General features: G+C 34.1%; 1 protein-coding gene across 3 annotated transcripts in view; it reads left to right on the top strand.

The window, feature by feature from the left end:
• LOC106468352 (tyrosine kinase receptor Cad96Ca-like) overlaps positions 1–23,154 on the top strand; it is a 66,157-nt gene that overhangs the window by 39,751 nt on the left and 3,252 nt on the right. For 2 of the 3 annotated variants that reach the window (XM_022396690.1, XM_022396688.1), the window contains exons 4-11: positions 12,035–12,085; positions 13,395–13,880; positions 14,203–14,337; positions 15,455–15,611; positions 17,735–17,845; positions 18,877–19,058; positions 20,986–21,108; positions 22,459–22,570. In XM_022396690.1, the coding sequence (XP_022252398.1) occupies positions 12,035–12,085; positions 13,395–13,880; positions 14,203–14,337; positions 15,455–15,611; positions 17,735–17,845; positions 18,877–19,058; positions 20,986–21,108; positions 22,459–22,570 (1,357 nt within the window). Of the gene's footprint in view, positions 1–7,885; positions 8,261–12,034; positions 12,086–13,394; positions 13,881–14,202; positions 14,338–15,454; positions 15,612–17,734; positions 17,846–18,876; positions 19,059–20,985; positions 21,109–22,458; positions 22,571–23,154 lie in introns of those variants that run through there. The other variant, XM_022396691.1, reaches the window with a different exon arrangement.

Raw genomic sequence — 23,154 nt, 5'->3', positions numbered from 1 at the left:
ACTACTGGGGGGGGGGGCAGTTGGTATATCTCTAGTTATTTCACATGGTTTGATTTTTGTCTGATTTTTATTTACCATTGGTATATTTCTGGCTGTTACACATAAATGGCATATTTGTAGCACGTCATTGACATATTATTAACCGCTGGTGTATCTTTCATCATTATTTACAGTTCGTACAATATTCATAAATGGTATATTTGTAGTGGTATATATATATACTGTATATCTCTGATTGCTACTCATGTTATTCGTGATTTGTGAATACATAGCGCTATGTTTTGATGGAAATTAAGTAAATAAATAAAAGTGTCAGAAATAGTTTCGAGGACAGTACTGCAGAATAGTATGAGTTACAAAGCGCTTAACAATGATTTACAATTATAGTAAATTACTAAAGTTGATAGGTAGCTTTTCGTCTTGGAAGATGGTGGTAAAGCAGAACCTCGCGCATGTGTACTACAAATATGTCGTCCAATAAAACATGAACTTTGTTTGAAATCTATTAGTTATTTCAAAATTTCGACTGATTCACTCACCGACGAAGAAAATTGATTTGAAAAAAAAATAATGTGCCCAAAATTAACGACTTATGAAACAGTATGTTAATAAAACAGTGGATTAAGAAGTGATATTTATGATTCTGTCACTACAATATTGTTCAAACATAACTGAGCATAAGAAAAAAGAACAGTGCTGTCAGACAAACAACGAGAAATACAGGTGAGAAGGATAAGTACGGAAAGGTAAAATATTTTTTTTCTGTTAATAAAAAATAAGTTTCTGTGTCGTGTTCTTGTTATAAACCCATTAAATACTAATAATACAGTTATCTCAAAACAGAATCATAGTTTGATATTAAAATATTTAATAGGAGATACATCTAGTACTAATAACATGAATGCTATATAAAAAATCTTCAGTTCACCCCTTCATAAAGGAAGTTTAACCTCCCAGAATTATCGAATTTCTGCTTCTTTTGTTTCTACTAAAATCTATCCACCTTTGTGATATCCGTTTTTTGTCACAGAAGCCAAATTAGTTTACTGCGGCTGTCAACCCTTATAAATCGCGTTCATCCCTATTTGTGTAAACTTCCATAATTGGCAAAAGTCAGTTGGTAATAAACTATGTCAGAAAATCCATGCAACGTCCTCAGAACGGTGATATATGTTGCCGAACAAGCATTGCAATTGTTCTTAGGTTACAACAGAGAACAAAATTTAAATACAGTGTACTAAAATTAAAGGAAAGTAAATGTTGGAATTTTTTCTCCTGAGCAAACCTGTCACTTGCAGTCGGTTATTAAACGTTATTATCAAAGCTAGTGTTTGCACTACACAATTATTGAATGGTGTAAGAAGAAAAGCTAGTCAACAAAAGTATCAGAATAGATAAATGGGGGCCTCATCTTCACTACGGGCTCCTTATAAACTTCCATAGGTTGGCGATTTCTTCAAATTGGAATCATTTTTTGGTCCAATGTATTGTTTGCCATAAACAGATACATATTATAAAACAAATTTTATAGCTGGAGAAAAAGTTTAAAAGACAAGATAAATAGATTAAAGTAAGAAATAGGAAACAATGTAAGTTTGTCATTAAACTTCTTACTTGCTCAATTTCTCTTTAGCCTATTTCTCTCCAGACTTCCGCCATATTTTGACCCCTACTACGTAAAAATATGCCCACATTTATACTCTAATTCTAGAAATTTTCTGGGGAAGCACGTCCCGGAATCCCCTCCTCCTATTCCCTGCTTGCCGAAGTTAGGCAAATCTTTTACATACTTGATTAATTTCCATCTTTGTTTCCCTCCCAGTGGCGGTAATAAAGACAAGGGTATAAAAAAGTCAATCGAAAAAAAAGACAAAGAAAATTACACAAAGAGGTAAAAAAGTAAAAAAAAATAAGTCCTTTATTCTAGGAATGGCATAAAATGACAAATTGCGAAATAAGCATTTTGCTTTTTTATTATCGCATACATGCGTAAAACCTGTAAGACAAAGAAAATCACACAAGCAGGTAAAAAAATAAGTCCTATACTTTAGGAATAGTATAAAATGACAAATTCCGATATTGATTAGAAAACTGTATTAATAACTGTAATTATTAACTCAGTTGGTTTACATGGTTTCAATAATTGGCTTGGCTGTTATTGGTACTGTTTTCCAAAATACTTTTTGTACCTGTTTGTGTAATTTTCTTTTTTACCGTTGCCTTTATTATCTGGATTCTGCTTGCGACGTTTATGGTCAAACCATATGAATTACAAAACAGTGGACACTGAAGGATGTTTGAACATAAAAATAAAAGCTCAACAATTTTAAAGGCACATTTTTGTGACATGTTGAATACTTTTCAGGTTTTAGAATTCGATATCTTTCAAAAGTAAATCGACGAGCTTTGAAAATTGGAAAAATACACGGACTTTAAATACATTTTTGTAGTTAACGTATTAATACAGGGCTTGTGCCGTTCGGTGTTCAAACGATTCACTCGCCTTCACAGTTGAGGTAGGAGCTTTTTTATTTAAATATAACACACAAGATATTTATTGTTACGAAATTAAGTTTTCAAAAACTGAAGGAATGTCAAAGATATTTTTATGTGGGATTTTTATCATTGGTAAACGTGAAAAGCAATGGGTTTCTGAAGCATTTTAAGTGGGTTTGATCTTTTCAACTATGTATAAAATCTCACAAACTCGAATCCTAGCACATAATCTTATTTCAAATAACAGCAGGTGTTTTTATTTTTGAAACAAACAACCAATTATTAAGTGAGATAATTGGACAAAAATGATCGAATACTTCTCTTCCTTGAAGTATTACAAGTGAAAGGTCTTAGCAAAGTAAAACTAAATGATTAATGTTTCGTCTGAAATCGAGGCGTGTTTTGCCTCGAGTGTCTTGAGAAACTACCAGGATGAAACCGAATTTGGTTAATAACAAGGAAAGCAACTCGCCCTCGCCTCAGGCCTAACATAACGTCATCCCGTTCATCTCTCATGTTTAATAGGTTGTACAGACTATAAGAACACAAAAAGAGATTAGCAATAGAAAATGTTTTAATTGCAAAAGTAGCTTTCAGTCGAGAGTGAATGCAGCTTGAAGAACCACACCACGTGGTAATAAACGAGATTGTGATCGTCAGTTTCTGTTTTGTAGTTGACTATCCGACACACATTCCACCGCTCTCTGCCCTTTGGTAAAATATTAATGCTATAAAATGGATCATTTCTCTCAGAAAGAACACAGAGAAGGAAATAAAAACACTTCACAATAAAAACAATTGAAAGAACGTCCTTAGAACATTCAGCTTACTAACACTCGATATTTTGTTTTTCAGAGGCCTGGCATGGCCAGGTTTTTAGGGCGCTCGACTCGCAATCTACGGGTCGCGGGTTTGAACCACATCCCACCAAACATGTTCATCTTTTCAGGCGTTATAATGTGACGGTCAATCCCAATTGGTAAAAGAGTAGCCCAAGAGTTGGCGGTGGGTGGTGATGACTAGCTGCCTTCTCACTGCTAAATTAGGGACGGCTAGCCCTCGTGTAGCTTTGCGCGAACAGAGTATTTAGTTGGTGTAAGCCCATTGGTCCATGTGGTGTCTTTTCGATTCTTCTACGTTTCTTAAAAATCAAAGTTATTTTATTTTCAATTGCTATAAAAAATTTCTCGACGAATAATCAACGTTTGATAAAGGCGACAGCTTCGCCATTTTCAAATAGTTTTCCAAAGCGAAAACGCATTACCTCAAATATATTATGTATTTCGTTGTTAATTTATTTCGCTATAATAAAAAAAATATTTTAAAAAAGTCGTTCCAAAACTCAATATGGTCATAGTATCGCTTATATTTGCCAGTTAATATTCTTTACTTATTTATTTATTTTTGAAAATTTGTATATAGTTTAGTTTCCACTTGAGTGCTTCTCGTAACAACTATGCCTAGTTTTCGAAACTATAGTTACAGTTTGGTAATATCAATTCGTTGTAGACACGGTGTCCGGTTTTGAATTCAAACGTTTTCCATAAGACTGAATTAATAAATGTTCCGCCGTCGTTTGTTGTACACGTGTACGTGCACACACACACACAAAAAAAGAGAGGAATGTGATAATGAAGCAGAAACACCACTCAGTTGACATGCTGAAAATGACACGTGCTACGGTGGCGCTCCTCCGTGTTACGCAGAAACTTTCCCTCGATTTTTTTATACACGTAAGCTAGGCTGAATACTTAGAAGAAAGGGGGAAAAAAACGATGACTGCGATTTGTACAAGTACCTCGGGGCTAACGTATAGATCTTAATATAAAGGGCTTTGGTTGAAATCTGTAATTACAGGTGACCTTGAGTGGACCGGCTGGGAACAGTCGAGAACTTTTCTCTATAACTGCCAGACTACACCTGCAGGAAGAAAAAAAAAACACACGCAAAAACTGATGCTTTCACAGAACTCTTCGTTTTGTGTAAAGAAATATTTTTATCTGCCAAATATATTATAAATTGTGGTTACGGCAGATAGCAAATGTATCATATTTCTCTCGATATCTAATTCAATCAGCCATGATTTGTAAGTAAGAGAATCGATATCTAAATCAATCAGCCATGACTTGTAAGTAAGAGAATCGATATCTAAATCAATCAGCCATGATTTGTAAGTAAGAGAATCGATATCTAAATCAATCAGCCATGATTTGTAAGTAAGAGAATCGATATCTAAATCAATCAGCCATGATTTGTAAGTAAGAGAATCGATATCTAAATCAATCAGCCATAATTTGTAAGTAATAGAATCGATATCTAAATCAATCAGCCAAGATTTGTAAGTAAGAGAATCGATATCTAAATCAATCAGCCATAATTTGTAAGTAATAGAATCGATATCTAAATCAATCAGCCAAGATTTGTAAGTAAGAGAATCGATATCTAAATCAATCATCCATGATATGTAAGTAAGAGAAACGATATCTAAATCAATCATCCATGATATGTAAGTAAGAGAATCGATATCTAAATCAATCATCCATGATATGTAAGTAAAAGAATCGATATCTAGATCAATCAGCCATGATTGGTAAGTAAGAGAATCTAGTTCATTGAAATAACATCACCTGACCGTAATTAATCATCAAAGGGAATTCTAATAAATTACAAATATATATATAACTTGATAGTAGGAGAAACAGAAGAACTGTTAACTTCAAATACACTAAAACGTGATATTACGCTGATGTTTCGACTTTGCGATGTCATCAGGACTTGGTTCTAGTTAAACTGAGGATATTTTTTGCACCTAACAATTCGTCTTTGCGAGTTCATCAGGGTTTAACACCAGTTAAATTCAAAATAATTTGTTGCTCCCGAGCTCGGTTTTAGTGGTTTCAATAAAGTTTGACTCTAATTAAACTGAAATTGAAGTCCCGTTTCGCAACGTCATCATGGACAATGTTAGATGGAAAGATGTCATCTATTCTGTAATGTATTTCGTACTTATACATAACATGTAAAACCTTTTGATGTGTTGTGCTCTCTCGTCTGCGCGTATAATGCTTTAGCTGCTTCTTTTCTAATTACTTTGAAATTGTGTTTTAAATGCGCATGTACTATAATGACATTCCATTAGTGTATACAGTTGCACATGCCTTGTTTTGCTCTTCATTATTTTTAATTGGTCGTTGAATGTACAAACCCCAATGACTGATCCCCAGGTGCACGTGAACGAGTGTTTTGACAGTAAGAGGCACACCCATTGGTTATTAAAGATTTTAATTTATTTTGATAGATGGAGTGGAGTTGGTAACGGTGAAGGTCAAATATTTTGGGTAAGAAAGATGTTGTAGCGTTATGTTGGCTGCGAACAGAGTAGTTGCTACCAGTTTGATGAACGCTGAATAATAAATAGTGACTGACGCTGATGTACATATCTTGTTGCTGGGTTTGTAGTGTTGGCTGCGAACAGAGTAGTTGCTACCAGTCTGATGAACGCTGAATGATAAATAGTGACTGAAGCTGATGTACATATCTTGTTGCTGGGTTTGTAGTGAAATCGAGAGATAATAGGTTGAAACTCGTCCTGGTGGGATACACTTACAGATTTATAGACCCAATAAATAAATTAACTGGGAAGTGGGGATTGAGAAATGTTCTGAATAAGCTTCAAAAAAACCTCTCATGTAAAATTTATGGGGAAAAAAGCAAATTTTAGATAGCGTTCAACATTTTTATAAATTTTATTTCAAAGAACGGCATTTCACCCAGACCTGTATTTTAATTAGTTATGGCAGCAGTCCCCCGGTAGGTCAGCGGTAAGTTTATGGACTACGCCTAATCTGGGGTTCGATTTGCTTTGATTTAAAAACAAACTACAAACTATTTATGGCAGCTATTCGGAATGCTCAGGAAGAAAAACACTCCCTTTTCAATCCACTAAGACCTGTTTATATAAAAAAAAGTAATTTATTCATGTTGCAATGTCGCTCTGGTCAAATATATTATACTCTAATAACGACCGTATAGTGTTATTTTAAATCAGAGGTTCTCAAACTGGGGTTCGGGGGCCCCTAGGAGGTCGTGATTTGGTTTCAATAGAACTACAGCACATATAAAAATACCCCCTCCCACATGACCATAAAATTTTAATTTCATTTTATTTTCTTTCACTCTTAAAAAAACTTTGTTTACAAAGAAGGTAAGTTACTCCATTTGTATGGATTCACTGGGCGGGGGGTCTTCGTTTAGGATGCTTAATGTCATTGAAAGCCTTGGGTAAAGAAAGTTTGGGAACCTCAAGGATCAACTGCATTTATTTAAAAAATCCATTCGCAAATTATCCTTTGTGGTATTTTTACCATTGGTTTCTTTCGTTAAAAAATCAACTGCTTTTTTATTCAGAAAAACTCTTCGTAATCTACGTCATGATAATTACTTTATTTTTACGGTGATACTATAAGATCATCAGCTTCAACAATTTTGTATTAAACAACTAGAAACCAATATTGTTAGTATTTATCGTTTCCTTATTTAGCGTTGAAGAAATTGCGTGTAAACGTACCATGATCCATTGGGAATACCCTGGACACTTAAGATTGATGTTATTTTGAAACCCTCACTGTGTTATGTTTGTTCATTGGTTGATGTTTATGTGATCTTATTGAATAGAAATCATTCCTATTTTAATAAGTTTAATATAACACTAAATAATTGTACATTATGTAATGTAATTCAGTAAGACGTTACTCTAATGTTACAGTGGGATTTTGCTTCCATTTTGATATATCTGTCATCTTATGTCGGCAAATAAAATAACTGTGTTACTTATGGAATGTTTTCCCGTTCACTAACGTTCTTCCCTCTTGGTGTTTTTCGTTAACAGTTTAATAGTCAGTTGTCTACAGAAGCTTGTAAATAGACGATGAAACTATCAGATTAAAACGTCGGTATACGCTGAAATGTACGGCCATGCATACAAAAATGTTTCTACAAGATTCCGCTTCAGAACAAAAGAGGCCTAGGTATAATTATTAATTCTGAGAAAGTACATAACGTTATCAGTTTAAGAATGACACAGTCGTCGTGCATATAATGAACAAAAATAACCTAATTCCCTTTTTTTTTTAAATCTTAAGGTGGATTTTGATACACGTGCCACGAATAAGTGCTTGCAGACGCCTCCACGCGCTCCCGGATCTTGTACGATCTAATTGAAAGTTTTTAAACTGACAGACGTGTATTGTTCACTTTAATGGCAGGGTTTAGTACGTGCAATGAAAATACCACGTGCCATGTGCACCACAGCAGGCTCATAGTTTTTTTTTTCAGACTATGGGAGTGGTCGTATTTTTTAGCGTTCCATGGCCCTGCTGTAGGTCCTGTTATTTAGTTGTTCCTCATTTCTTTACCGCAGCTTATGTTATAAAAAATGAACCTCAAACTTGATTGTACATCAAAAATATTCAGTGCACTTTACCTTTAAATTTTCCAGCTTCTTTGACGATAACTTTTCCTCTCCTTTAAAACATGTCTCCTTCTGTCTGCAACTTTGAATTTTGGTTATTATAACTTTTGAAATTATCATATTATCCCAATATTTGTATGACCCAATCCTACGTGGTATATGATGTAGATATATTATCAGGTTTGTTAAGCGTTAATGTCGTTTCGGTTCATTTTTAATCGAGGTGACCAAAGTTATCTGTAGAAATATTTCAACTTTATCGTGGCTGAAATGTGTAGCTCAACATCTAGTCAGGTAATGTTTAATTACAAGATTGATTTTGCTTATGGTCATTTGTTTAATCAGAATTCGGATCAGCTAATGTTTTAGTTTTCACATATTATCATTAATTCGTTAAACTTTTCTTAAACATATTAAGAAAGTGTTTGAAATTTACACACATATTTATACGGAGAGTAAGGTTACTTGTTTGTTTAGGCAAAAAGCTAAAAGATGCAGTGTGTTCAGCACAGGGATTAAACCCCAAATGTTAGCGTTATAAACCGTCAAGCTTACCACTAAGCCACCGAAGAGCAGAATGTCATAAAATTTTTAAATATGAGCATGTTAATAAAATTTAGACTTTTATGAACATAATGAGAAAATATTGAAAATGTATGTGCATATAAATATAAATGATTGACGATTTGATACGGTTTACACGTATTATATATATTGAGACTCATACGGATAAGTGAACATTTTATCACACTTTGGTGTCGTTTATTGTTTTATCCTAACAAATTAAGTATATGACTTCCCCGTGGTTATCTTTTAAATATATTAGATTTGCTTTAAGAATTTTAGATTTGCTGTAGTTTCAAGTTATTTGTTGTATGCTTCGAATCAGTGGATTGCTGAAAGATGAATCCTCGTCTGATGAATCATATTCCTCTGGCAAGTGGTATGATGGATCACAGTTTGCATGTATTTGTCAGCAGTTAGTTTTGTGCAGATGTCCTACAGATGAAGAGACAAATCAGGAAGAGAGTATTAATTACCAAGGATATCTATTTGCTAATTATGACCATGAACCTTTCAATCAGACTAATCACGAACATTTAAATGTATTTATGCTTTATGGGCGGTAACTAGTGATAATTATTAATGCAACTGATTTGTTAACTTGCTTCACTGAACAAACTTTGTAGAAGTGTATAGGTATATATATACATGTGTGTATTGTTAAACGCAAAACTATGCTTAGTCTATCGAACCCCAACTTTTAGCGTTATAAATCCTTAGAATTACCGCTGAGCCCCTTGTGGATTATATATATATTAATCCTTATATATGTGATTACCAGATTTATTTTATTGTCAGTCCCTTGCCTGGGTTCATGTAGTAGGATCTAATAGTAAATTGTTATTTTTAACTTGTGTTGCTTTGAGCTACTAAAAATGGAAACAAACTTTTGGGCCTGGCATGACTTGCAATCTGTGGGTTGTGGAATCGAATCCCATCGCCGAGCATACTCGCTCTTTCAGCCGTGGGAGCGTTATAATGTAACGATCAATCCAACTATTCCTTGGTAAAGAGTAGCCCAAAAGTTTGCGGTAGGTGTGCTGACTAGCTGCCTTTTCTCTAGTCTATTACTTCAAAATTATGGACGGCTAGCACATATAGCCCTCGTATTGCTTTGTACGAAATTAAACAAACCTATCTTGAGCTGTATAACGTCTTTTCTAATAACTTGTAAAGAAAAAACAAAAAAAAGGCGATTTAGTTGACTTCATATGCGCTTTTTCCAGCAATTTAACTAGTAGTGACTTTAGTATTAAGTCAAGAAGAACAGCTATAAAAAAGTAATGTTTGCATATATATATACGTATATGAGGAGAATTTATTATTATAATATCGTTAGATATGATGTAAAGTATTTTGGAAGAGAAAAACATATGTATTGGTATGCAACATTCAAACATCACTTGCGTTTCATATGTTTTAATTGAGTCTGTCTGTATTTTTTGTCCAGATTATCCACGCCATCAGAAATTCTTGCTTGTTTAGTACTAGCTACGTATATTTGTTAGTCCATCCCGGAAATGCTTCATTAATAGTTAAACATGTAAAGAAAAAAACTTTTGAAAAAAAGAAGTAAATGTAGGGATGGCTAATATCAATCCTTCAAAAACAATGTAAACAAGATAGTAGGAATGGCATTTGCATCATCTCTACATATTAGCTTAGCCACACAATGTAGTAGAGTGTTAACAGACAGAAGTAGGATAAATTAAACTCAATTGTGATTGAATAATTATATATATTTCTATATATTAATTCTTGCCTGTGCTATTATGTAGGATGATGCAAATGCAATCTCTACTACCTTGTTTGCATTGTTTTTGAAGGATTGATATTAGCTAACCCTACATATAATCCCCTTTTTTATTTTCTTTACTTGTTTTATTAATGCAGTGTTTCAATAGACATATGAAGGTTGTGTTTATAACCAAGTTTTAATACAATGAGTTTCCAACTGTAATATTTATTGTTTATCTATTATTGGCTGGTAATTCCTGTTTTACTCTGTATTTACGCCTCTTAAAGGAACACCAAATTTCTGTAAGAAAGCTAACTTCAAGGGATAATGATAACATCGTTAACACCAAAAGTATTATTGTTTTTTTATTACTATTAGTGATTAATAATACTTATACACAAGGATACTCTGTGTGAAGCTATGTCACCTCAGTAAATTTGGTTAACATCATTGTTTTGGTTTTTGAGTTATCATGTAATGAAAAAGAAGAACAAGAAATTCAAACTTTTTGTTATGATATTTACAGACATTCCCAGAACTTGTGACTCAGTCATTACATAGATATTATTATAAAAGGAAACATGGTATAATATTGTAAAGTTGATGATCTATTGAGGAGATATTTAAAATACCATTTCAACGAACGATCCGAACCATCTCTACATAGACAATGCCTGCCTGATACTTTCTATATGCGTGTTTGCTGTTTCAAATGGACAATATTTAACATTCAAGACACCATTTGAGTGTACTTGTTAGTCAGTCCGGACATTATTTTGGTAACGATCAAAGCATCACCTGTGTGTGTGTTTATTAATCTATCTGAAAATATTACATTAACAGTGGAAGTTTGGTACATGATTGCTTTTATCACTCCCAATTAGGGTCAAAGGCTACAATATCCTTAACTGTTTTCACTAGACAACGGAAATTAGCTGAATGGTTGCAATTCGGGAAACGAGACGTCTTGGTTCCAATTTCATTAGAGATAATAATATCTGGGATTAAAAGTTGAGTTCCTGAGGAAAACGAGGGAAGTACTTCCATCTACGTCTTCTAAGCTGAATCTTTTAAAATATTTTATTTTTATTCGTTTAACAAACTGTTGTAGTGTCTTTTAACACTTGGACGCTATGTAGTATTACAAAAATAATTTTAATACATGTAAATTCTATCTGACGCTCTTGGAAGGACCTTGTTTCCCTTTGGCATGACTCGCAATCTGAGGGTCATGGGTTCAAATCTCCGTCTCACCAAACATGCTCGCCCTTTCAGCCATGGGGGCGTTATAATGTGACGGTCAATCCCATTATTCGTTGGTAAAAGAGTAGCCCAAGAGATGGGGGTGGGTGGTGATGACTAGCTGCCTTCCCTCTAGTCTTTCACTGCTAAATTAGGGACGGCTAGCGCAGATAGCCCTCGTGTAGCTTTACGCGAAATTCACAACAAACCAACAAACAAACCCTTTGGCATGAAAGATTGTATACTATTCAAATGATTAGCGGATGTCTGCTATCCCAAATATATCGCTGGAGTAACTAAATAAAAAAAATGAATAAGTATGCTGTATAATCTAACAGATTTCCTGGAATCTCAAATCTTATTTATACTAGGGCTGTAACCAGTGATTATAATCCAGTTGTTTATATCTTACTCAATATTTAATATCTAGCAGTAATCAAGACTCTTTTGGTATTTCGTTTTTGTTGAATTATGGTTACAATTACATTTTGTTTAGTTTCACAGCTATTAAACTCTTTTTATAGGCTGGAAATGACTACTACCTGTTCATCACAGCTTATGATGGTCATCAAATGGTAGGTGCACATTATGTTAATAGTTTAAAGAATTATTTAATATAATATTTCCTAGGAATTTTTTAGGTTGAATGAAAACAATGTATCTTGTGTTTTTAAAAAGTTTGACTGGTAATTTAAATGTTTGATTAAAGATAATTTCTTTTCTTTGACGTTATTAATTTTTCATATTTAGTGATTATTACATTTTTGGAAGTACTAGATGTCTATTGAATTAGCTCCGAAGATACTTATTGTTTTATGATATTTTTATCCTAAATTTAATTTGTTCTAATTATAAGTTAAAATCTAAACAAATCGAGACGACTGCTTCATTTCATTTTTTATCACCTAAACGTGTAACATCATTGTCGTTTCGTTAAACAGCTTAGTCTGAAACTTATTTTAAACAAGGTGTGTTCTTCGAGTATCAATCAAACTAAAATCTACAACATGCTACTGAAAAATTGATGTATTTCTTGTTCCCATCCAGTGGCACAGCGGTATGTCTTCGGACTTACAATGGTAGAAACTGGTTTTCGATACCCGTGGTGGGCAGAGCACAGATAGCCCTTTGTGCTTAATTACAATCATATAAATATTTCTTGTAACTTTAGTTTCGGTTATCAGAATTGGGAATTCTTTACACAAAGTCGTTTCCAACTTTATGTGTTTTAGATTATAATAATAAAACTAACAGGTTAAATTAACCAAACACACTATCTTTAAACAAGAATGACCTAAAGTACAACATGTTTGCGTTATTTATTTATTATATTTTTAAAAACGACTAGTGGTAGAGCTTTGAATTTCGGAGCTAGCGACCCGGGTTCAAATCCGTGCGATGCCACAAATGTTCCTTGCACTTTAAGCTATGGCTGTGTCTTAAGAGCGACAGTCATTCCTCTAACGTGGGTAGTGGATTATAGGGTGCTGCTGAATGGCTGCTTTTCCCCTGGTTAATAGCTTAAAATCATGAATAGCAACAGACAGATAGCTTTAGTAGCTTTCCCCTCAAAAATACGGAGTACAATACTTCATTTTTAAAAATGTAAGATTCTCAAAACTGACTCAAGAAAAACATTAATCTTGATGAAAATGAAAGAAATATAGCTTATTATTTACGAATTTTTACTATTTTTGATTTCACAAAATTATTATTTCGATAATTAGAATCAACTATGTTCTTTTTGTCCTCACGATGAATAATGACGCCAATAAAAATCATTAATCGTGAGCTCTGAGCACACCTTATGCTAAAGCTAGCTAAGCCTACTTTGCGATGTATTCAATAGTCATGTGGAATGTCAGGCATCTTTTACTTATGTAGGCCAAGATTGAAGTTTATGTTCGAGTACTGAAGCCTAATGATGGTCCTGAAGAATGGTTTTCCATCGATGAATCTTCTATCCCCGGTCTTCCGAGCAGTGGCCCTGGTCGCCGGCCCTTTCCGCCTTATCACCCGAATCCTCCCTCCTATCCCTTCCTACCTAACCCCCCCACCGCTGCCCCCTCCCCAATCAAACCTTCCCAAAATATATCCCCCGTTTCTTCACAATCTTCAAACGTCTCTTCCTACACCTCCTCAACTACCTCCACTTCCATCCCTTCCTCGCCCGAAGGAGCCAAGACAACAGTACCCCCTAGCAATTCGGAAGAGGACGTTGCAGAAGACAACAACGATGATAATAAGAAAAGCTTCGACGTGACAACAACCGTGTTGCTCATTGTTGCTATATTAGGAATTGCTCCGATTGTAGCATTTTTACTGTGGTTTTTTTATAAGAAACGTTATAGCAAGAATGAAGTTAAACAGGTGAGAATTTGGCTTCAGATCTATTTTTCAAATGCACTGTCCCTAAATAACAGTTATAGTGAGTTTTCTTGACGTTCCAGCGTAATGAGTATTTCAACTTTTATGTTTTATTGAAAATATTCAGAAGACTTAATTTGGTTTGTCAATAAAGTAAATGTGTTTTAATTTCTTTTTAAAAACAAACAGTAAAAAAAAAAAACATTTGTAATTTGTTTGTAGACGACGATGGTATATGCTTAGATGCTACATTCTGTAGAATGTTAAAAGAAAATAAGTGTAATTAAATTTCATAACTTATGTGAGCAAGATTACCTTTTAATAGCATAAGGAAGTTCAGGACCGCAACCTCAGCGAAATGACAAACGATCTTGGTCTAAGTGAGCACTCTAGCGCCCTTTATCACCAGCGGTCTAGGCGAGCTCCGTCTAATCGCTATGAATCCGGGGATCTTACGGAAGTAAGTTTTTAACCAAATCTTGCAATCTGTTCTTATAAAAATAGCTATTAACAAGAAAAACTTTTAAGATGTACTCGTATTTCACTATTTTTCTAAGAAATCCTGTTGTGCTTCTTAAATACTTTATGGTGTTTAAACATTCTAGGTTGCATGATATTATCTTAAAACACATAATTATTTAGATGATATCTTAAACATTTTTGTAGATTGTAAAGATTGATTCTGGCGTTTCTTTTCTTTAATAATAAAAATGGAAGTTAGGGCTAGTTACCCCAGATTTTATACATTTCCCTTGTATAACGTCAAATATGGCGATATTTGTGGAAAATCAAGGCCTACGAGTTTTTTGAGATACTTTATTCATAGCAGATACTGTTTTGTGTGGAAAATCAAGGCCTACGAGTTTTTTGAGATACTTTATTCATAGCAGATACTGTTTTGTGTGGAAAATCTAGGCCTAAGAGTTTTTTGAGATACTTTATTCATAGCAGATACTGTTTTGTGTGGAAAATCTAGGCCTGCGATTTTTTTGAGATACTTTATTCATAGCAGATACTGTTTTGTGTGGAAAATCTAGGCCTACGAGTTTTTTGAGATACTTTATTCATAGCAGATACTGTTTTGTGTGGAAAATCTAGGCCTGTGAGTTTTTGAAATACTTGATTACAGCTGATACTGTTTTGTTGTAGTTAAGCTGAAACGTTGCTCCTCTGGAGTTAGTTTAGCATTAACGATGTTTTGACTAACGAGTTTTTTTTTCTTCTTCTTCAGAATTTTTACATTATTTTGGAAATATTATGCAAAAAAAGGTTTTTAATGACCTTTAAAAGTTGAATAAACTTTTTATGCAATAGTATAAGGAGGAGTTGTTTGTTAACGTTTTTCGTAGTTATTGCTTGTGTTCACTTACGGCACAGTTTAATAGATTAGATGGGCTATAACAAAATTTAAAAGTACTGTTCTGGGGACAGCAAACTATTTTTGTTACGTGATGTAATACACGACTATATGGATAACACAGCTAAAATCTAACTTTCGTTATCACCGGACACCTCAGGATGTAAGAGAATGTATTCTGGTATATATATTTGATATATGTTTGGGAAATATTCATTAGATTACCCCAGAAGACAAGAAGTGGGAATTTCCGCGCCACCATTTACGGTTCCTCGGAATTCTGGGAGAAGGTTGTTTTGGACAGGTCTGGAAATGTGAAGCACTTAACATCAACAACAGTGATGGTGCCTGTATCGTTGCGGTCAAAACTCTGAAAGGCAGGTGACTGTTAGAATATAATGTAGCTCCTGGGAATATATTCTTCCGAAGTACATTTTTGTGTTTGTTGGCTGTACAAATTATTTAATTCATTTTGTGACCTAATATTTATTGATTATTTACTTTTCATAACAAGAGAGTTAAAAGTAATTATTTTAAACGCGATAGTTTGGTTGCGTAATTCTGTAAGAGTCATACGTTGTGTGTGTGGTTCAATTGTTGCAGTATTGTTGACGCCAAGTTACTCGAATCTTCGGTATTTTTCTCGTTACTTTAAGTGAGTATTATTCCATTTTAGCGTCGCGTAGTTTAGAGAAAGTTAGAGGCCTCAGTGAACAATATATAAATATAGGCGACCAAGCGAGCTCAAGTAAGTATAAGTTTGTTTGTTTGTAATTAAGCATAAGGCTACACAATGGGCTATCTGTGCTCTGCCTACCACGGGTATCGAAGCCCGGTTTCTAGCGTTGTTAATCCGCAGACATATCGCTGTGTCACTGGGGGCAAGTAAATGTTCAGTCAGGAAAAAGTTAGAAAACGCGAAGTTAGCCGATGTGTGATTGATTAGCTATAACGGTCAATATTTTAAAGTGAGTTTCACAATTTAATGGAGATAAAGAGAATAATTTGTCTTGCCAAAGGGTGTTCTAAATTAATTGAACCCGTCTTTGTGGACTTTGAGGAAAAGGAGACAATTATTTAAAGTTCGAGATATAACTGTGGTAACCCATAGAGTAACGTAAGTGAATCTATCGCAGATTGTACAGTAAGAAACAGAATAGAGAAAAATACTTCGTCTTGTCAGTTGAATTCTAAAGTAACTGAACCAGCCTGTGTGGACTTTTGACGTAAAAGAGAATTATTTATAACTCTGTATACAACTGTGGTAACCCAAGGGGTAACTTAAATGAACTTATCATTAATTATATTGTGATTACAGAAGAAGAAAAGATAATTATTTAGAGTTTTCGATAAAACTGTGATTTCCTACAGTGTAAAGAATTTTTGTATATACGTTTGATTTTTTTTAATTATATTATTTTAAAACAAGTGGATTGTCCGTTCATTGTTGACATTTATCGCCAACAAATCACAGACACTTAATGCAGAAGAAGCCTCAACCCATTCATATTTAAAGCCCTGACAAGGGAAATTATGGAATAGCTTGACCTGCAATTCGTCAGGTGTTACAATTATTATAAAAAACAAGAACTTTTATTAAACTCCTGACGAAGTCCAGGAATATGGCAACTTTCAACAAATGGTGACATTCTATCCACATATTTTTCTACACTGGTTGATGTTCGAACAATGTAGTTAGGATAGCCATCAATCTTTCTTGAAGAAACGTGCATGACATTGAATTCTGATGTTTTACTACAGAAATAAGTTATTTTGAAATCACGAGAACAATGTATGTATCAAGCATCTGTTCATCTATAGTCGTAGTTTGCCAAACTGCTTTGACCTCCCAGTAGTTCCTCAAAGTATCTTACTTGCAGGCCTAAATCTTCTAAATATTTATGGTCGTGAATACCTTGATAACTAGTAGTGAGTGTTCTAAACACGATCCGACTAATTTCTATGGAGACATATTTTTTACGTGTGGAAACTTCTCATTATGTGCTCTTAGAGCTTAGTTCTGAATGAAACATTATTGCTATTAATTATTGTCTTTCACATGCTATTTTTTCCTCTCTTAATCTTAATAAGAAACAAACCAGAAATGGGAAAGCTCTACACATTTATGGCCAAATAAATGTGAGAAATGATAATAAACATCGAGAGAAATACTGCATAATAGCATAAATTATATCCAACTAAACTCATTGGATCTATAATTAATTATTTCATAAATTATATCTAACTAAATTCATTGGATCTATAATTAATTATTTCATAAATTATATCTAACTAAACTCATTGGATCTATAATTAATTATTGCATAAATTATATCCAACTAAACTCATTGGATCTATAATTAATTATTTCTTTTATTGTTTCTTGAAGTTGTATTACTGTGCCTTAAAACATCTCCTTAATACACGGGGTGTGTGAATCCTATCAAGTATGATTACATTAACTACTATCTGACGTGTTTTTTGTTTTGTTTTCATATAGAAAATGCTTCTGAGAAAGAGAAGAAAGATTTACTGAGTGAACTAAAAGTAATGAAACTGTTGGATCCACATCCTAATGTCGTCACTTTGTGGGGATGTTGCACTGAAAAAGGTTAGTTATAAATGCTTTATGGTCATAGATTTATTTTTTCATTCCTCGCCTACTTTTACGAATTAAAACACGATAGTGGTTACAAACAGTTTTTAGTGCTAAGGGAGTAAAAACGCCTTCGCCAAAGGAGCAAAACACTAACTAATAATTATATAGTTGAAATATTACTAAGCCTAGGGTGCCTGTACAGTCTTTTTTTTTACTGGAAACCCGTACTGGGCTCGTAAAAATTATACGATTGGAATTATTATCAGCCTTAATATAGCATTATATCACGCACACTATTTCTAAATGACATGCTTTGCTAGCTAAGGTGTCCTACACCTTTAGACTGTTTATTTCATAAAGAACTGGTATTAATCGCGTTTCAACCAAACATTTATGCTGTAACCTATCTGTTCTAGCTGTTTTCTAATATTTTATGAAAGGCCTCCTTGGCAGTGGCATACATCTAACAGCGTTCTACGTACTGGAATTCCTTTTCGGGCCAACAAAAAAGGATGTGATCAAAATTATTATAATTCTTAGAATGATATTAAAAAGAAAATATAGTTACTAATGCTGTCTACGGGTCTGGGGTGTAACTCCCTAGCAGTTTTTGGGGCTGAGCCCCGTGGACGTTCTGCGATGATAGAAAAAACATGTTTATCTCCTAACTTTTGAAATTTATTTCTTAACCTTTTGTGTTTTTCTTTTTGTTGTCGTCTTACTTTCAGTTCTAAAGTTTTTTTAGGTTAAAAATTCTACTCGCATGCTTAATGACATAAATAGCGTTACGTCCTTGTTAATATTAACTTCCAATCACAGCAAGCTGTCTCCTTAGAGCAAAACTAACAATCAACCTGGCAATTAGTAACTATAAACGTAAATCTTTGTGATAGTAATTTCACATTTTTCGTGTACAATGTGTAGCTTTTTTTTTTTTACTTCAAGATAACGTATATCATCTTTACAGAAAAAAAGTGTACTGATTTTAAGTATAGATTGTAAGTTGTTTCACTTCTGAAATTGGTTTATTGTTGTACAACCAGATCCATTGTTCGTCATCATGGAATATGTAACAGGAGGGAAACTGCAGTCCTACCTTCGAGAAAGTCGGGCAGAGCGTTTCTATGGAAACCTGCATGGCACTTCTCGACACCTCTCTTCACGAGACCTGACATCATTCGCCTACCAAGTAGCTAAAGGAATGGAATACTTGTCATCTAAAGGGGTGATAATTGTTTTTAGGTTATCTTATTCAGACAGGAGTTTTTTATTGATAAAACTTCAGTTTACTTTCAAGTAACAACAAAATTTTGATTTATTTCCTTAAGTTGCTGAACATTAAGCATAAACAATTACCGTATCATGATTCTTAGCAAGAGTACAACAACTCTTTCTCAAAGCGCTTAACAAATACCACGAACACATTATATTCTATTTATAATAACTCAGTGACACATCAATCAATGTATTCTCAGTTAGGAGAATGTCCTTATTCGTACAACTGCCGCAGTGGCCGATACGAAACTTCTAGAAAATATTAAGCTTAACGCTTTAATTCAGTCCAAGAAACTCAAATCACTTTGAAAATAATAATGTATCTTTACAAACATTAAACTCCAATTTACAAGAGTAGTTCAGTCAAAAACTTAAGCCACTTTAAAAATGATAATAAATGTGTTTCTACAAGCATAAAACACCCAAATATAAGAGTAATTAACAGAACAGTTAATTTTCGGACACAATTTGTTTGTTTGTTTGTAATAAAGCACAAAGCTACACGATGGGCTATCTGTGTTCTGCCCACCACGGGTATCGAAACGCGGTTTCTAGTGTTTTATATCCACAGACATACCGCTGCGCCACTGGGGACTTCTGGCAGAAAAAAAAAGGGAATTTTAATAATACCATGAAATATCACTGAATAACAATAGAACACAAATATCGTTACATTGAGACATAAAGAAACTGCAGAATGAAAGAATTAATAACCACGTTTATATCTACTTTTTGTGTTACCTTGAGCTGATTCACTTCACAATAATAAAATATGACATGCAAAGTGGCTACGCCAAAAATAAAAATAAATCGGGATCGCCATTTATTTGCAAATACACGAAACAATAGGGCCTGGTATTACCTAGTGGTTAGGGCACTCAACTCGCAATCTGCGGATAGCGGAATCGAAACCCGTCACCGAATATGCTCGCCCTTACAGCCATAGGGGTTATAATGTTATGGTCAATCCCACTATTCGTTAGTAAAGATTAGCCCAAGAATTGGCGGTGGGTAATGTTGACTACATGCCTTCCTTCTAGCCGCAGAGGTGCACAACATATGGCCCACGGGCCAAATTTAGTCCGCCATCTCATTTTGTATGGCCTGTGACACGAAATTATATACTCAGAGTTGAAAGTTCTTTTTTTAATTTGAAGGAAATGTTTTTGTCTGTTATTAAAGTTAAGAGTTTAATTTAATGGAAATTTTGTTAAATAGTCTTTTAGAGTTGGCAGAAAACAGAAATGGCTAAAGAAATTTTCGGAGGAAGAAATGTTACTCCGCCAAGTCTCAATCTCATTCCAAATTGGCCCTGACAAAAAATTGAATTGTGCACCCTTGAATCTAGCCTATCATTTCAAAAGTAGGAACGGCTAGCACAAATTACCCTTGAGTAGTTTTGCGTGAAAACTTAACAAACAAAACAAATTAATTGTATCAAAATTTCTGTTACAAAAATAAAATAACTGATGTAATCACTTTTAGTTCTTAAGATATGATAATGCTTCACAGACGAACGTTAATTGATTTTAAAGAGAAGAGTGAACAGCTATATTTTGCCTATCATAAGATACTATTAGATATTGTTTTCGACTGCTTATTAGACAACTATGCGTGAAATACTATATATATATATATATACATTCTCCTAGTTGAAAACAGGAAATGATCCTGCTAAGACTACTTACTGTACTAAAAAAAAATTCTAATAGTCTAAGTTATGTACCATCTTAAAGTTAAACCTAAAATTTGAGGGTCGATTTTCATTTACCTAAATGTTCAAATAAGTAAATACTCTCGTTGCTTTAAAAATATAGTTTTTTTCCCTCATTAAATCTGCTATATCTAAAATATCAACAATCGTCATTTTTTCCCAGATAATTCACAGGGACCTGGCAGCCAGGAACGTTCTGGTTGGAGAGCACAAAACCTGTAAAATTGCGGACTTTGGATTTGCAAGGGATGTAATAATCAACCGCGTGTACGAAAGGAAGTCTGAGGTATATTGTCTGAAGTAACAGAAATGTTTACGTCCTTCCCATATGGAAATAGATATATAGTATTTCTTTTGTTTTTCTTCCTATTCTTTTTTTTTCTCTCCCAACCATAATATTTATGTACCCCTCCTTTATTTCTAGCCCGACCATATATAAACGTAGAAGATATATACATACCGTTAATTTAGTAGTCATTCCTAATTTAGGGGATCAAAGATCAAACGTTACAAAACATATATTTTGGGCCGCTAGTACTTTATGTTTTGACCAATCTAGATGAGACTTTACACAATAATACCTTGCGATAGCCCCACATCTGAAATAAACAGATTTCAGATTTGTTCATTTCTTGTGGTTTAAAAGGGGTCAAATAAAAAACAACTTTTTTTTGGCAAATTAAGGGTTATTAGCCTGTCTTTCCTTTATATTTCAGTCAAACTAGATGAGAATTTGCCCAATGATACTTTACAACAGCCCCCACAGACTGAAACAAACGTATTTGAGATTTGTCTTTACTTTAGATTTTATAAGGGCCAAAGTTCAAAATATTTCACAGAATTAGGGCTTGTGGTTTGCCATTCTTGTATATTTCAACCAATTTATCTGAGACTTTGTATTAATATACCCTACAACAACCTTCACAGCCTAAAGCAAGACATATTTGGGGTTTGGGATTTTATATTTATTTTATAAGAGTTAAGAGTAAAATTGAATTTCAGTATATGTAATAGGAAACTACGAACCCAGAGACATTATAAACGTTACAAGGAGTTCCTAGTAATAGCGCTTTAATTCGCACCACACATGCATGAAATTACATATACCTTGTCAAAGAATAGGTCATTTTTGCCCAAATATTACCTGCAAAGTTTTTATTTTTTTGAATAATTCTATTGACGCAGAAACTGAAAGTCGTATGTATTATAAGGTCACAATTTAGTGTGTTCCAATATATCTTTATTACAAAAGTCTCAAGTTGCTACTGTGTTAAGTGTCTAACTGTAGTACATATATCTGTAGTTTATCCCCTTTTCCCTGCCTTGAATACAAATCTACTGTATTCTGAAGATCTTACCGAATAAAGTAATTGGGGCGGGGCATTACCTTATATTTGATACTGGTAATACTTGGCTTTAAGACTTCAAACACTCCTATCGAGTTTTGGGGATATGTATGTCCCTTTATCCCTTTAACTTCCCTTTTATGGTCTCAAGCTGCAATCTCAAAGACAATTTTGAAGCCTTAATTAGCTATCTATGCTGGTTTTACTAAGTGTTTCTTATCGCTGGTAGGTTTATTGATTTTCTAAGTGAATATATTACCCTGACAACAACCCTTTCTCTGACCCCATAGGGACGGCTACCAATACGCTGGATGGCACCCGAGTCTTTGTTTGATAACATATTCACCACTAAAACTGATGTTTGGTCTTTCGGAATTCTGATGTGGGAGATTGTCACACTAGGTAAGTTCATTAATTAAGAGCTGGATTAATTGGTAATAGAACTTTTAAGTCATCAAAGTAATATTTAAAGAGTTAACCTGACATCCTGTTGTTGGTTTGTTAGATTGAGGCGCATAACGTAACTACAAAGTCCCTAGCGTTGGTACGACAAGTGTATAATCATTTGTTGAATATAGTCTCTGACTGAAAATTTAAGAAAAGAGCTTTGTGTGTTTTTTTCTATGTGGCCCAAATAGTTAAGCGTATAAAAAATAACATTTATACTCACCAGTGAGGTATACATAAAGAACGATACGAGTTCATACAGAATGTGTTTTTTCTTATAGGAAAGCCACATCAGGCTATCTGCTGTGTCCATCGAGGGGAATCGAACCCCTGATTGTAGCGTTGTAAATCCATAGACTTACCGTTGCCCTAGCGGGGGACAATATAAAGGAGAACCAAATATTGAACATACGTTTCAGTACTTTCCCCAAGAGAGAGAGGGGGGGGGAGAGAGTTTGTTTGTTTTTGAATTTCGCGCAAAGCTACACGAGGGCTATCTGCGCTAGCCGTCCCTAATTTAGCAGTGTAAGACTAGAGGG

The sequence above is a fragment of the Limulus polyphemus genome, unplaced genomic scaffold, assembly GCF_000517525.1.
Source record: "Limulus polyphemus unplaced genomic scaffold, Limulus_polyphemus-2.1.2 Scaffold2977, whole genome shotgun sequence".
NCBI lineage: Eukaryota > Metazoa > Arthropoda > Merostomata > Xiphosura > Limulidae > Limulus > Limulus polyphemus.
Note: the sequence above shows the minus strand (reverse complement) of the source record. Positions and strands in the feature narration are given on the sequence as shown.